The sequence below is a fragment of the Oncorhynchus kisutch genome, linkage group LG3, assembly GCF_002021735.2.
Source record: "Oncorhynchus kisutch isolate 150728-3 linkage group LG3, Okis_V2, whole genome shotgun sequence".
NCBI classification, from domain to species: domain Eukaryota; kingdom Metazoa; phylum Chordata; class Actinopteri; order Salmoniformes; family Salmonidae; genus Oncorhynchus; species Oncorhynchus kisutch.
The window spans coordinates 61,243,697-61,256,621 of record NC_034176.2 but is presented as its reverse complement, the minus strand read 5'-3'; the positions used below and the strand labels follow the sequence as shown (position 1 = coordinate 61,256,621).

At 50.1% G+C, this 12,925-nt stretch overlaps 1 protein-coding gene across 11 annotated transcripts in view; it reads left to right on the top strand.

The window, feature by feature from the left end:
* Positions 1-12,925, top strand: part of cbfa2t3 (CBFA2/RUNX1 partner transcriptional co-repressor 3) — a 60,049-nt gene that overhangs the window by 25,576 nt on the left and 21,548 nt on the right. For 8 of the 11 annotated variants that reach the window (XM_031809872.1, XM_031809844.1, XM_031809878.1 and 5 more), the window contains 3 exons: positions 5,806-5,961; positions 11,463-11,713; positions 11,933-12,022. In XM_031809872.1, the coding sequence (XP_031665732.1) occupies positions 5,806-5,961; positions 11,463-11,713; positions 11,933-12,022 (497 nt within the window). The remainder of the gene's footprint in view (positions 1-5,805; positions 5,962-11,462; positions 11,714-11,932; positions 12,023-12,925) is intronic. The other 3 variants (XM_031809851.1, XM_031809882.1, XM_031809864.1) reach the window with 1 other exon arrangement.

The following is a 12,925-nucleotide window of genomic DNA, read 5'->3' as shown; positions in this document are numbered from 1 at the left end:
TCCTTCAGCACGATGGGAGCACAGAAGGCCACAGATGGGGGGGGGGCAGACTGTCTTTTTTTTCCTTATTGTTTTCCCCCCAATTTCGTGGTATCCAATTGTTAGTAGCTACTATCTTGTCTCATCGCTACAACTCCCGGACGGGCTCGGGAGAGATGAAGGTCAAGAGTCATGCGTCCTCATAAACACAACCCAACCTGACTGCTTCTTAACACAGCGCGCATCCATCCCGGAAGCCGACCGTAACCATTGTGTCGGAGGAAACACCGTGCACCTGGCGACCTGGTTAGCGTGCACTGCACCCGGCCCGCCACAGGAGTCGCTAGTGCGCGATGAGAAAAGGATATCCCTACCGGCCAACCCTCCCTAACCCCGACGACGCTAGGCCAATTTTGCGTCGCACCACGGACCTCCCGGTCGCGGCCGGCTGCGACAGAGCCTGGGAGCAAACCCAGTGTCTCTGGTGGAACAGCTGGCGCTGTGATGCAGTGCCCTAGACCACTGCACCACCCGGGAGGCCAGACTTTCTAATGTATTAACAGTGAAATCCAGTGTGTGTGTGCGTGTGCGTGTGTGTGTGCGCGCGTGCGTGTGCGTGTGTGTGTGTGTGTGCATGTGTGTGTGTATGTGCGTCCTTTAGCTGGTCAGATTAAACAGCTGTGAGTAATCTCACGGTAGTTGCAGACAGGCCAGGAGGGCAGGACTCCTCCCTCTCTCCTCCCCTCGCCCCAGAAGTCTCGGCCCTCCCAGCCAGGTCGTGGTCACTCCCAGAACCCCCCGGGAGCCATAGCAGCATTTGCCATGTGGAGGAACTCTCCTTAAGGATTCAATTAAGATCCCTGATTAAGGCATGCTTTATGTCAAAAGAGGTCCACTGTGTCAATCAAATCACAGACAGAGGGTGGGTCAAGATTGTTCAGTTGTTTAGTCGTCATGGAAATAAAGTGCGTGTACATTATGGGATTCAAGTGAAATGACCAATCAGTGATCGTCATGCAGTATAAACCGACAAGCATTTTTTAAAGGAATAAGAACCCAGGCAGAGAGTTTTGTGTGCGGTCCTCTTGAGTTGTGTTGTTGTTGAAGTCAGTCAGTAGAGCTACAATAGCTCCTGAACAGGAATACTGTTTGTTGAGTGTGGTGAAAGATGGACGAGCGCTGCCTTCCTCCTCCTCCTCCTCCTCCTCCTCTGACAGACAGACAGGAGGGGAGGGCCAGGCAGGGTACCTGTTTACATTTGTCCCTGGCAGGGAGTGGGGACATTGCCGCCACACAGGCAGAAGCCACCAGCTCAGCAGGGCTCCAACTCCAACACTTTGTTGTGTTTAGGGGATTGGAGCGGTGGCCTGGCGAGCGTCCCTTGTGTTTGCGGGGACCACAGTCACATTGTCAACGGCCATTGGAGCTTCTCGAATCTAGAATAACACTTGAAAATCGGAGCCTACTTGCGAATATGGAAATAGGCACGAGAAGAGTTTAAGAGAATGCCAACTGTGGAAGAAATACTGTGGAAGGTTTCCATTCGTAAACCATTGCTCTGGAACACACAGTGTGCCCTGCATGGTTTTGTCATATCATACTACTAGGGCCAAAAGTAGAGCACTTTGTTTATGCCAAAGAGCCCAAATTAAACACAATATTATGATATATTTATTTATGTCACTCAGAATCATTCACTTAGTTTACATATAGCACATTGGTTAACTACTGTCTTTTGGGATATGCAATGGTTACTGCAAAATAGTCTTCAAAAAGCAAACAGGAAGGACCTAATTAAACTGAATGTCTGTGATTTGGCATTTCAGTTTGAGACCAAAGGTGAATCCGAGTGTCTGCTGTGTTCTTTAGTGGCCCAGGGTCTGGTTGCGCTGTTTGAAACTCAAGCCCTGGTACAGTTGTGAGTCTGTGGTGTGAAACACAAAGTTCAGCCAGACTGGTGGAGGGAGGGAGGGAGGGCCTGTAGCCAGCAGCAGAAGATCTGAGTTTAGTAGTCTGAGAAAGAGCAGTAAGGAGATGTGCCTGTCCGTCCTGGCTGTCCGTCCTGGCTGCAGAGGTGACTTCTCCCTGCCTCCCCAGAAACACTTTAACCCTGAGGACCGCGGCACCCTCCTGCACCCTCCTGCACCCTCCTGCACCCCCCCCCCCCCCCCCCCCCCCCCCCCCCCCCCCCCCCCCCCCGCTACCATCCTGCAGCTGCTCTCCCTGGAGGTCAAGACCTAATTATCCTCCTGTTGCTCGTTTGGCAGTCACCCGATGTGTTTGGTTATTTTTGCACTTGACAGTGGTGGGCGGCAGCGGCTGCAGCTTAGCGGGTGGGGTGGGTTGGGGTGGGTGTCTGTTCCAAAAATGGCCAGGAGTACTAGAGCTACATGCTAGTGGGGTGCCTGTAGGTCTATGAAGCGAGCTGCTCCCTGCGTGCCCGACATGATCCTGCTGTCCGAGTGGAGTTAACAGTGGAGTGAACCCTAAGACAGCTGATAGAGAACGCCTGGCTTGAAACCTTCCTCCTCAGCACATGCCTCTGTACTGGTCTAATGCAGATACTGGGTTCAGGGCTTGCAGGGTATATACACGTATATAAGAGCGGTGGGTACACGCACTCGAATATGCGCGCGCACACGGTCTCACACACTGTAAAGCTATCTTCTCCGTGGCTGTGAAAGCCATCACACTCGGCAGCTCATGTTTTTGTAGCAGAAGGATCTCATTCCACCCACATCCCTCTGACGGCTGCTGCTTCCCGTTACACTCAGTGTTTACCATGGAGCATTTAACACTGAATACTCCGACACTGAGTCAGGGCTGATCATGCTCACTGGATAATGTGTATGCATGACCCCTGCAAAATATATTAGAAAGATTATTACATTTGTTCCATATTATTTCAAAGAACAAACATTATTTTGAATGAAAAAGTATGTGATTATGTGTAAATGATATATTTGAGATTGCAATCAATAGACCTTTTAATACATCAAAAAGATAACTGACATTTTCAGCCTTCTCTCTGCAGCTTTGCGTAAGAAACTACAAGAGTTGTTGTGGTCGTAGTAGGAGGCAGAAAGAGTGCCAGTGTGGGGACTGGGCAGTGACGAGTCAGTGTGGGGACTGGGCAGTGACGAGTCAGTGTGGGGACTGGGCAGTGACGAGTCAGTGTGGGGACTGGGCAGTGACGAGCCAGTGTGGGGACTGGGCAGTGACGAGCCAGTGTGGGGACTGGGCAGTGACGAGTCAGTGTGGGGACTGGGCAGTGACGAGCCAGTGTGGGGACTGGGCAGTGACGAGCCAGTGTGGGGACTGGGCAGTGACAGTGTGGGGACTGGGCAGTGACGAGCCAGTGTGGGGACTGGGCAGTGATGAGTCAGTGTGGGGACTGGGCAGTGACGAGCCAGTGTGGGGACTGGGCAGTGACGAGCCAGTGTGGGGACTGGGCAGTGACGAGCCAGTGTGGGGACTGGGCAGTGACAGTGTGGGGACTGGGCAGTGACGAGCCAGTGTGGGGACTGGGCAGTGATGAGTCAGTGTGGGGACTGGGCAGTGACGAGCCAGTGTGGGGACTGGGCAGTGACAGTGTGGGGACTGGGCAGTGACGAGCCAGTGTGGGGACTGGGCAGTGACGAGCCAGTGTGGGGACTGGGCAGTGACGAGCCAGTGTGGGGACTGGGCAGTGATGAGCCAGTGTGGGGACTGGGCAGTGACGAGCCAGTGTGGGGACTGGGCAGTGACGAGCCAGTGTGGGGACTGGGCAGTGACAGTGTGGGGACTGGGCAGTGACAGTGTGGGGACTGGGCAGTGACAGTGTGGGGACTGGGCAGTGACGAGACAGTGTGGGGACTGGGCAGTGACGAGCCAGTGTGGGGACTGGGCAGTGACGAGCCAGTGTGGGGACTGGGCAGTGACGAGCCAGTGTGGGGACTGGGCAGTGACGAGCCAGTGTGGGGACTGGGCAGTGACGAGCCAGTGTGGGGACTGGGCAGTGACGAGCCAGTGTGGGGACTGGGCAGTGACGAGCCAGTGTGGGGACTGGGCAGTGACGAGCCAGTGTGGGGACTGGGCAGTGACGAGCCAGTGTGGGGACTGGGCAGTGACAGTGTGGGGACTGGGCAGTGACGAGCCAGTGTGGGGACTGGGCAGTGACGAGCCAGTGTGGGGACTGGGCAGTGACGAGCTCGTGTGTCCCTGTGTATGTGGGAGGCGGCAGAGCACGGCAGGGGAATAGCAGCCCTTGTCCTATCTCCTGGAAAAGGCGATGCCACCTGACCGCTCCAGGCCATCCCGTCCCACCTGTCCCCAACCGGAGCAGCCCTACCTTGCCTTGTTTGGTCCCTGCTGTGGGCCTCGTTTCAGCCTCGTAGAAGTGTCTCTGTGATGGACAGCGGCAGATCCAGCTGCACTTGTCACTGACTGTCAAGCGCCTGTCCATATGGAGGACGAGAGGGGACAGGCGGGGAGTGTCAGTGGGACTGGGGCGGAGGGGTGGGGCGGGGGGTCCCGTCAGCAGCAGCTGAGTGGACCAGCAGGTGTTACTTTATCCAAGAGCTGTAATGTTTTGCGTGTCGTTCCAAGCCCCCATCTCTCTATCTCTGTCTCTCTACTGTAGTACGACATCGTCCACAGAGGCTACGGCCCAAACACTTAAAAGACACACCATCGTCCACTTACCCTCGCCTTATGCCCTTGGGGGAATCCCCGTCGCCATCTTGGAGGGTGGTCCAAATGATTAGCCAAGCAAGGGAAGTTTGCAACGTAAACCCTCGTTTTCAGTCGGCTTTGCGAGTGTACAATTATCCGGGGCCTGAAACTCCCCACAATTCAATTCGCGACGGTTGTACATCCGCTAAGAAAAGTCTGTGAAAACTTAACTTAAAAACAACATCAACGGAGAAGTCAACATACAAGTGTAAGTAAAACCCAATGCAAATAGGTTAGAAATGTTACTACTACGTCAAAAGTAAATCTGTTTTTGTTTGGTTATCTTTTGGAAATTGTAGAATAAAAGATTTTCCTTCTTCAGAAGTTCCAGCTAGGCAGGCTAACGTTTGTTAGATAATTAATTGGCTAGCTATCATACAGTAGGCTTATATTAACAATTATGTATTTAATATAAGTAGACATGTACTCATAATTGAATGTAGTGCATATAAAGGAACCACGAGCCACCGGTGGCTGAAAGCACAATCATCGCGGGATGAACGAGTGACGAATTTCCTGCCAAGGCTGGTCCATTTAAAAATCATTCCTTCCTCCCTCACCCCTTGCCCTGCAAGTGTATACTCGCCAGACGTCATGATACGTCATCAGAAGTGTCCACTAATTTGAGGGCTGAGGGGATAGGATGTGTCTTTTAAGTGTTTGGACCGCAGCCAGAGTCTCTGCAGCAGAAACAAGACCTCACAGCCTGGCCATCAATACATTCTCTCTCATAACAAATCAGTGGGTCTTGAGTGGGTGTCAGATAATGGAAGCAACACTGATCAATAAATACAACTTTGCTATTAAGATTTTTTTAGGAGAATTAAATTGCTTGTTTGGGTCTGATTTTGATCGTGTTCGTTCTGTACCTGGATGTCTGCGTCTGGGGGCAGATATACTGTTGGTGTCTGATGTGTCTTTCATGTTTGTCTCTTTGTAACTGTCTCTCTCTCCTTCTCTCTCCTTCTCTTTCTTTCTTTCTTTCTTTCTTTCTTTCTTTCTTTCTTTCTTTCTTTCTTTCTTTCTTTCTTTCTTTCTTTCTTTCTTTCTTTCTTTCTTTCTTTCTTTCTTTCTTTCTCTCTCTCTCTCTCACTCTCTCACTCTCTCCTGCAGGTAGCACAGAACAGAAGGTTGGAACAATGCCCGATTCACCTGCTGATGTCAAAACCCAGCCCAGGTTGACTCCGCCCACAATGCCACCTCCACCCCCGGCCGTCAGCCAGGCACCCAATCGCAACGCTTCATTCACACCCACCACCAGTAGGTCAAGTAAGGCATTTTTGTAATTCATTATTTCTCTGTTTGCACTTTGCACCCAAATAGGCACTCTAAAATATGTACGCATGTGATCTTTCAATTTCAAAAATACTTCTATCATATTTTACCTGGCATAAACTACTATTCTGTGTTGCTGCCATGTCTGTGTTTCCCTTGAATGCCTGAATCCTCTTTGTAACTTTATAAAGAACCTTGTAAATTCCCTGAGGTAGTACTATGTATCTATCTTGAAGGTGTTTTGTGCTTCATTGGGCCAGGCAGGATGTGAACAGAATAGTGAGCTGGTAGGAGTGCTGCATCAGCTCTTCTCTGTCATTGGCACGGCTCTACCTCTGCGTCTGTTAGGCTATTAGGAAGGGAACCTGCCTGGGCTGCAGGGGAAACAGGCTGCCACAGGCTGCTGCTGGGCTCCATAGCCCTGGCTGTGGGTTTCTTGATGATAGCTTCCAAATGACGAAGACTTCAGTCACTTGTGTGTGTACAGGTAGAATCCCGTTTGGAACAAGTGTCTTGGAGTATGTGTGAGAATGGCTGTGGCATTGTCTCAGTGTGTGTGTGTCTGTGTGGGGGCTTGTTTCCTGGCTGTAGTGGTACAGGGGGCATTGCAAGGCTCGCCGGGCTACAGACCACTTTCTCCCCTATATAACAATGACAGGCCGTGTTGTTTCACCTGTTGTAAAACACTGTAGCTCGCTCTCCCCTCTAAAACCAGAACACAAGTGGCAGGTCACACGACTGAGCAGGCTCCAATGGACAGATTAGATTCGAGGGTAGAAATGAGAGGAACTGTATACTGGAACATATATTCAAACACCATCTAACACACACTGTTGGCGTACTGCCATATGCACTCCAACAAACTGGGGGAGAAATGAAACTCCCTGCAGATTGAAATGTTTTCAAACATATTAGGGATGGGTGGTACTCAGATCGTCATACCATCCTTCTCTCATCTCTGCCCTTCTCTCATACCGGGATATACGGTCATACCGTCCTTCTCTCATACCGGGATATACGGTCATACCGTCCTTCTCTCATACCGGGATATACGGTCATACCGTCCTTCTCTCATACCGGGATATACGGTCATACCGTCCTTCTCTCATACCGGGATATACAGTCATACCATCCTTCTCTCATACCGGGATATACGGTCATACCGTCCTTCTCTCATACCGGGATATACGGTATTACTAGCTTAGTACACAAGGTGGCGCCAAAAAAAACATTGGCCATCTATTACCAGAATGCTAACAAAATTAGCACAAGTATTATTGAATTTCAATGGAGGCTGCTAGCTAAATATGCTAAGGAGCGCAAAATGAAAATCAACTAATTGCAGAGACAGGCAATCCTGCTAAGAAATGTATACATATATAGGTAGGCGCTACCGAATATCATTTTTGGTGAGTTAGGACATTTACAAGCGAATGTGGACGAGACACATTGTCCAAATGAACAAAGTTCCGACGCATGCTTGTCTTAAGGAAGAACAGTACTGCAAATCAAGATGGTGGAAGCTGTACAGATAACTCATCCAAAGTGTTTTGACTTCTCAAACATGGCAGAAAGCTAACACAGTATGATTCCCCGTCACCTTATTAGTTTAGCCACTTACAAGTTAAACTTAGGGATCGTGTCAATGCAGAATTCTGCATTTTTCACACAGGAAAGAAAGATAAAACGCGAAAGAAATATCTTGCTGCATTTTTTTAAACACAGACTAATTTCATGCTTCAGTTGTACTTCTCCACTCAGATGAGAATTCACCATGAGAATTCACCATGAGAATTCACCATGAGAATTCACCATGGGCATTCAGCATGAGAATTCACCATGAGAATTCACCATGGGCATTCAGCACTCTGACTGATGTCTAGCTACTTTGCTCCGGTGCTTTTCACGGTGTCGGCAGCTTACTTTTCTCTGGTAAAATGCAAGATTAACTCTCAACAAAACATTAGGAAATGTAGCTGGCTACATTCTTTCTATGATAAACATTAGAAATAGGATGGCCATGTACTTATTTTTTTTTTACATTGGAAGCTCATTTACTTGTGTAGCTAGCTGCTAGCCAAATAGCATTGCACTTCTGTTGTCATCTGATGAAAGTGAAGCTATTTTCTCCGCAATGTGTTATACTTGTGTATTTTCTGTGAAGGCCCACTATAGTTGCACATCCCTGATGACTCAAAATAACACTGTTGGCTTTCAATATAAAACCCGACCACTGGACTTACCTTGCTCCACTTTCTCACATTGTGCTAATTCAAACGAACACATGGCTGGCTCCACTGTTCTGGGGAACTACGGGTAGCCTTATAATGTAAAATAATGTGGCAGGTGAAATGAAGAATGCCATCTGCTTTATCACTTAACTTATTGCACAAGTTGACGAGAGGTATTCACTTCAAAAGTAGCTACAAATATTCAAATTGTATTGAAAAGCCTCAAATAAATAGTTTAAATATTTCAAAATACCCTGGTATACGGTATATATGGTATACCGCCCACCAAGCTTAAATCATATCATATTAAACTCACTCACACATGCATACATCCTTTAATATCTCAATAATTCAGCCACATACACCCAAGACCCAGAATAAACAAATCATCAAAACATCAGAATTATATATATATTTATTTGTATTTTATTTCACCTTTATTTAACCAGGTAGGCCAGTTGAGAACACCTTTATTTAACCAGGTAGGCCAGTTGAGAACACCTTTATTTAACCAGGTAGGCCAGTTGAGAACACCTTTATTTAACCAGGTAGGCCAGTTGAGAACACCTTTATTTAACCAGGTAGGCCAGTTGAGAACACCTTTATTTAACCAGGTAGGCCAGTTGAGAACACCTTTATTTAACCAGGTAGGCCAGTTGAGAACACCTTTATTTAACCAGGTAGGCTAGTTGAGAACAAGTTCTCATTTGCAACTGCGACCTGGCCAAGATAAAGCATAGCAGTGTGAACAGACAACACAGAGTTACACATGGAGTAAACAATTAACAAGTCAATAACACAGTAGAAAAAAAAGAGTCTATATACATTGTGTGCAAAAGGCATGAGGAGGTAGGCGAATAATTACAATTTTGCAGAATTTAACACTGGAGTGATAAATGATCAGATGGTCTTGTACAGGTAGAGATACTGGTGTGCAAAAGAGCAGAAAAGTAAATAAATATAAACAGTATGGGGATGAGGTAGGTAAATTGGGTGGGCTATTTACTGATAGACTATGTACAGCTGCAGTGATCAGTTAGCTGCTCAGATAGCAGATGTTTAAAGTTGGTGAGGGAGATAAAAGTCTCCAACTTCAGCGATTTTTGCAATTCGTTCCAGTCACAGGCAGCAGAGACCTGGAACGAAAGGCGGCCAAATGAGGTGTTGGCTTTAGGGATGATCAGTGAGATACACCTGCTGTATACACTGTATGCAGTATACACCGTGTATAAACACTCAAACACAACCCATATCAGAAATATCAGAGGAAACAGAATAGTATACTATATGATGAGATCCAAATATTATTTCATTCTGATTGAGACATACATCTTGTTGTGACAGTCACTGAAGACAAGGGATGGAGTGTAAGAATATCCCACCAATATTGGGTAATGTACCATTCAGTAGATGAAGCAGGGGAAAGGTGGAACGTGGAACGGAGGGAGTAGTGGAGGGGTGTGGAGCAGGAGTGTGGCAGCCAGGCAGGGTGGGGAGGCGGTGTGGGGTGGGGGTGCCCTGAACCTGAAAGCTGCCAATCTACTTTCAGCTGGTGGACATGTGCAAGGACTGATTTAGCAACACACCTGCTATTGGAATAAACTAACACAGTCCACAGGCCTATTTTTGGCACCTCTTTAACACGTTCCTCTTATAGTTGTGTCCTACTGAGTGAGTGGGTGAGCGAAAGTTAGAAACAGACTGGCGAAGGGGAGGAGGGCCACTGGGAGAGAGGGGGGAGGGTCAAACGGTCCCACTTGTGAGAGGCAGCTGAAGTTACTGCACACAGAGCCTTCACTCAAACTGGTATGAGCCGAGGCAGAGCAGGAGCAGCAGAGTACATGTTAGCAGCCAAGTGTCTTTAACCAGCCTTAGTGTGTGCCCTGGCCTGAGCCTTAGTGTGTGCCCTGGCCTGAGCCTTAGTGTGTGCCCTGGCCTCAGCCTTAGTGTGTTCCCTGACCTCAGCCTTAGTGTGTTCCCTGGCCTCAGCCTTAGTGTGTGCCCTGACCTCAGCCTTAGTGTGTGCCCTGGCCTCAGCCTTAGTGTGTGCCCTGGCCTCAGTCTTAGTGTGTGCCCTGGCCTGAGCCTTAGTGTGTGCCCTGGCCTCAGCCTTAGTGTGTTCCCTGACCTCAGCCTTAGTGTGTTCCCTGGCCTCAGCCTTAGTGTGTGCCCTGACCTCAGCCTTAGTGTGTGCCCTGGCCTCAGCCTTAGTGTGTGCCCTGGCCTCAGTCTTAGTGTGTGCCCTGGCCTCAGCCTTAGTGTGTGCCCTGGCCTCAGCCTTAGTGTGTGCCCTGGCCTCAGCCTTAGTGTGTGCCCTGGCCTCAGTCTTAGTGTGTGCCCTGGCCTCAGCCTTAGTGTGTGCCCTGGCCTCAGCCTTAGTGTGTTCCCTGGCCTCAGCCTTAGTGTGTGCCCTGGCCTCAGCCTTAGTGTGTTCCCTGGCCTCAGCCTTAGTGTGTGCCCTGGCCTCAGCCTTAGTGTGTGCCCTGGCCTCAGCCTTAGTGTGTTCCCTGGCCTCAGCCTTAGTGTGTGCCCTGGCCTCAGTCTTAGTGTGTTCCCTGGCCTCAGCCTTAGTGTGTTCCCTGTCCTCAGCCTTAGTGTGTTCCCTGGTCCCAGCCTTAGTGTGTTCCCTGGTCCCAGCCTTAGTGTGTTCCCTGGTCTCAGCTTTAGTGTGTTCCCTGGTCCCAGCCTTAGTGTGTTCCCTGGCCTCAGCCTTAGTGTGTTCCCTGGCCCCAGCCTTAGTGTGTTCCCTGGCCTCAGCCTTAGTGTGTTCCCTGGTCCCAGCCTTAGTGTGTTCCCTGGTCCCAGCCTTAGTGTGTTCCCTGGTCTCAGCTTTAGTGTGTTCCCTGGTCCCAGCCTTAGTGTGTTCCCTGGTCTCAGCCTTAGTGTGTTCCCTGGTCCCAGCCTTAGTGTGTTCCCTGGTCCCAGCCTTAGTGTGTTCCCTGGTCCCAGCCTTAGTGTGTTCCCTGGTCTCAGCCTTAGTGTGTTCCCTGGTCCCAGCCTTAGTGTGTTCCCTGGTCCCAGCCTTAGTGTGTTCCCTGGTCTCAGCCTTAGTGTGTTCCCTGGTTCCAGCCTTAGTGTGTGCCCTGGAGCTCTCCACCTTAACCTTAAGGATGCATGTGCCTTCACCACCTTTGTCGACCCTGTCCTCCGGCGGTTTCACACCGCATGGTGCCCGGGGGGAGGAGGTAGAGGGACAGGAGGAGGATGGAGGAGGACAACAGACTGGTACTGACGGAGGGCCTCTCTCCCTCTCTCTCCCTGCAGTGCTGAACGGGAGCAGTCACTCAAGTCACTCGCCCACGTCGCTCAACGGGGCGCCCTCTACACCCAACGGCTTCAGCAACGGCCCCGCCATGTCGTCCACCGCCTCCCTGTCCAATCAGCAGCTGCCGCCGGCCTGCGGCGCCCGCCAGCTCTGCAAGCTCAAGCGCTTCCTCACCACGCTGCAGCAGTTCGGCAACGACATCTCGCCCGAGATCGGAGAGCGGGTCCGCAGTCTGGTGCTTGGCCTGGTGGTAAGTCCTGCTCGCCTCTTCTCCTCTTCTCTCTCCCTCTCCCCTTGTCTGTCTATCTCTTCCACTCGCTCTCCTACTTTTCTGGAGCTACGGTACTTACTTAGTTGTGTCCAACATCTCTTTCTGTCTCTCCATGTCCAGCTCTGTCTGTCTCCTAGTTATACTGTGAAGCTTCTTCTCCAAGTGTTCCAATCTCTCCTTTCCTCTGGTTTTTGACAGAATTCCACCCTGACCATAGAAGAGTTCCACTCCAAACTCCAGGAGGCTACCAACTTCCCGCTGCGTCCCTTTGTCATTCCGTTCCTCAAGGTAAACACATCAAAACCCTACGTAGACACACCCTCCCTGTTCCCAGTAGTCTGCCAAGGAATCCCCAGGTTATTTTCCAGTATATCCCTCTGAGCAGCTTTCACTTCTGGTATCAGCTAGCATATGGCGATGAAAGTACGGGCTTTCGAGAACAAAACCCACCCAAACAAACAAAGAATATTCTCCGGATGGCTGGCCAGTGTAGAAAGCGACCTGGTTTCTGTGCTTGAGCCGTGTGTGATTCCTCCATTAGTGTGTGGGTGTGGAGATGATTGAAGCTCGGTAGATAAAGGGAGTAGGACCCTGCCGATTTCCAACCTAGTCTGCTGCCGCCTGCCTGGCGCTGGGCTGATCTGCTGGTCCATATGGCCATCGTTTGCGATTCATTAAAACTGGCACACGAGTGTTTACCCTGAGTGGCGCGGCGTGGAGCAGAGGGAGGGGGGGGGGGGTAAATAAGACTCCCTGACAGATGTTGCCGGCCCGGGGCGGCTAACACGCAGAGCTTTTCACTCTGGCTGATGTCTTTGGCCTGATCCTGTTACCTGCATTGTCAAACCCACAGTCATGGAGACGAGAGCAGAGAAAGCGAGAGACAAAGTCCATCCTTCCGAACAACTGTCATTATTCATAACACATTACTCTGCTGGGGTCCAGAAGTCACAATGCCAGCTGTTCAATATATAACACATGTAGCAAATGTGACAGTAGGGAATAGGGAACGTTTGGCACTGAGGCCTTCAGGGACAGTGCTGACGGTTCTGATGGAGGGAGGGGCAGTCCTGCTGACACTGCGTGTGCGTGTCTGTGTACGCGCGTGCCTGTGTCTGTCTGTGTCGGTGCTGAGTGCTGACTGTGCCACTTGGTGGTGACTAGGGCCCACATTCCTGTCTGTCCCACACA